Here is a 3,296-nt window from a genome sequence, read left to right on the forward strand (position 1 = left end):
TCCAGGAACTTCAGTATGAATTCAGCGCTCGCTGTCTCAGTTTTAATCTGTGTTATTAATGTGTCAGAGAAGCAGCTGAAATCCTAAACTCAGAGCTGAGAAACTGACATCATTAAATAAAGGGAGACGTTCAAACTCCTGCAGTCTGCTCAGGTCGCACAGTCTGTACTGAGTTCACAAATAAATTACTCAATAAGTTTAAACAAATAGATCAAAATAAAATGGTTGTAATTGATATTGAGTGGTTGAACATCCTAATAATAATAATAATAATAAATACATAACTCATAGAAAAGAAAGTAGAGTCATTATAAAGAATGAAGTCGATTTTGATACAAAGAACCCAACTTAAATCATATTTTTATATTTTTATTGAATACAAAACACAAACAAGCATATAATTGATAATTGATTGATTTATTGACTGGGACATGTTGCAGTTTTAAACATTAAAGAAGCACTGGACCAGAGTTAGCTCGAGGCTAATTTGCATCTGTAGTCCCCGACAAAAAACATACAACAGCACAGCTACACACAGCACATCACATACACCCACAAAATCAATATGAAGATTAATAATGTAAACTTGTCAAATTAAAAGCAAGACTACCTGCACTAATGAGAAGACCATAGATGGAGTTTAGACTCAATGTTCACACAGCTGATTGGTCTTTAGTAGAATTTTTAATTTTTTAATATATGATATATATTTACAAAACAACATAAACATCAGATGTATTTATGAATAGAGCAAAGAAATGTTTTTTTTTCAGCAAAAAAATCAGCAAGTGCACATATACACATACACATATGTTGATGTGAACCAAGTTAATTTTCTCACATATTTCACCTTGATTATACTAAAAAATAAAAATTAAATATCTGTAAACTTTTCTTTGTATCTTCCTGTACACTTGTTTTTAGCACTATGTGAAAGTTTACTGAGATCTACTCACAACAAGAGTCAAATTACTTGTAGGTATCAATAAACTTGGTCAATATAGTGGATTCTGTGTCTGATTATTTAGATTATTTGCATATCCAAACTGAAATCAATAAAACCATGGATGATTATAAATGACAGAAACTGTTATGTGTAATGTATTAAAAAGAAAATACACAAGAAAGAAAACATACTATGAGCACTTCAATATCTACCAGGTAGCTAATATTTTAACTTCATTTTACACTATTATACAAGTCATGATTAAAACTGGAATTAAAATAGAGCATCAAGATATTAATATTCTACAGAATTTATACTTAGTAACTGTAAATATACTGTATTTATGTGTATGTGTGTGTATTTATAGTTTTAAGACAACTGTGTCTTAACCGTAAATTTACAACCAACCACAACACGTCATAAGTGACATTTCTGAACACTGATCAAAGTGATAAATGAGATGAATTGATGAGATGTGATGGTGAGAAAAGGTGAGCAGAAAACAGTCAGTCAGCATGTGTGCAGTTGGTGGACGGTCCCTTGTTTCTGAGGATCATCAGCAGAGAGAGTCCACAGCAGTACACCAGACTCTTCACTATCAGCACTGTGTACAGCACACAGAGCAGCTTCACCTGGTACTGAGACAGGACAAGAGCTGCTGGTGGATCTGCTGGTGGATCTGCTGATGGAGCTGGTGTTGGAGATGCTGATGGAGCTGGTGTTGGAGATGCTGATGGAGCTGGTGTTGGAGATGCTGGTGGAGCTGGTGTTGGTAGAGGAAGAGCAAAAACCTCTGAAACAGAAAAAAAGTTAAAAACAAATTTGTCAGTGCTCTGCTCCTCTGCTCTCTCTGACAGCGTCTCCAGATGAAGCTGAATCACTGCTGAACACAGTCACCAAGCCTTCATTACCTTGTTCTGTTTGGGCCTCTACTGTTTCCCCCTCGTGCTTGACGTAGCAGCGGTATTTATATGTGTAGAGAGCATCCCGATCAACCACCCTGATGGCGACGGTGCGTCCCGGCTCTCTGAGCTCCAGCTGCTCTCCCTCAGCAGGGGGCAGATCCTCCAGCGTGCCGTTCTTCTTCTGTCTTTTCCAGGAGAACTGGACCAGAGGAGGAGACATGGCTGAGGCCAGACACAGCAGGGAGCTCTTCCCCTCCAGGTGGGCTCTGGATGCTGCTGGGTACACGCTCACCACGGGCTTCACTACCTGCTCAACTGAAGTTTGACAGCAGCAACAAGCAGCACAGACACACATTCACACAGTCAACAGCAGCTTACAGCACTGCACTGCATTCAGTCTGATCCTGGAAACTACATGATCACTAAACTACTCATCAATACACCACAAACATCATCTACTGGACACTGTATCAATAATCATATCAAACTAAAGCATCATGGAAGCTCATCATATGTCATATATAAAGATTAAAACATCATTTACCACTTTATCAATATTTACCACAACATTAGTTACTAATATAATAGAGTTTATAAAATATGAAATATATCATGACATAACAGCCTCATATAAAATACATTTTCTGATGATTATAATGTTTTATGTAAAATATATTTACCACCATATACTTTAATTAATAAAAATCAATAAATAATTTTAACATAAGTTTTATCTTTTATTTAAAACAATATTACCACCACCACGACTACCATGTTCAGATACGTCTAATATAATATAATATAATATAATATAATATAATATAATATAATATAATATAATATAATATAATATAATATAATATAATATAATATGATGATGTTTGTCTTAGTAAGATTTGAAGTATAGTTTTATTACTTGGTTAAAATATATTATATTTATGTTACATTTGTAAATGATTATAGTGTTTTATATGAAGTATATTTACCAGCATATACTTTACTCTAATCAGACACACAATACATCAATACTTTTAACAACTTTTTAAAGAGTTTTAGCTTTTATATAAAACACAATTACCACAACATGTTCAGATATGTAAATAAAATATAATATAATAATATATATTCTTAATTAAATGACAACATGTAAATTATCTGATTCATTATATTTTCTATCAAACACTTTCTATTTTTTTTTTATATTATATGTTTGACATCATTTTGATTTCATAAACCAATATGATTTATATTAAATATGGATTAAGATATACAATTATACATTTTATCTATAAATTATATTTAGCTTCATCACACATTTAAAATGAGTTTGCCTTCATGCATTAATTTATCTTCCACTAAAAGACATATTTATCATCATAAACACACAATTATCATGAGATACATTTTACCATTTACATATATATACTGTATATTTAACACACAAT

General features: G+C 32.7%; 1 protein-coding gene across 1 annotated transcript in view; it reads right to left on the bottom strand.

Annotated features, from left to right (window-relative positions):
* Positions 1-358: 358 nt before the first annotated feature.
* The window catches only part of LOC137193532 (uncharacterized), a 4,265-nt gene continuing 1,327 nt past the window's right edge, over positions 359-3,296 (bottom strand). The window contains exons 2-3 of the mRNA XM_067604743.1: positions 1,858-2,166; positions 359-1,739 (exon numbers count right to left, since the gene is read on the bottom strand). Coding sequence (XP_067460844.1) covers positions 1,453-1,739; positions 1,858-2,166 — 596 coding nt within the window. The 3' untranslated portion in view covers positions 359-1,452. The remainder of the gene's footprint in view (positions 1,740-1,857; positions 2,167-3,296) is intronic.

Source organism: Thunnus thynnus, chromosome 12 (genome assembly GCF_963924715.1).
Source record: "Thunnus thynnus chromosome 12, fThuThy2.1, whole genome shotgun sequence".
Lineage (NCBI taxonomy): Eukaryota > Metazoa > Chordata > Actinopteri > Scombriformes > Scombridae > Thunnus > Thunnus thynnus.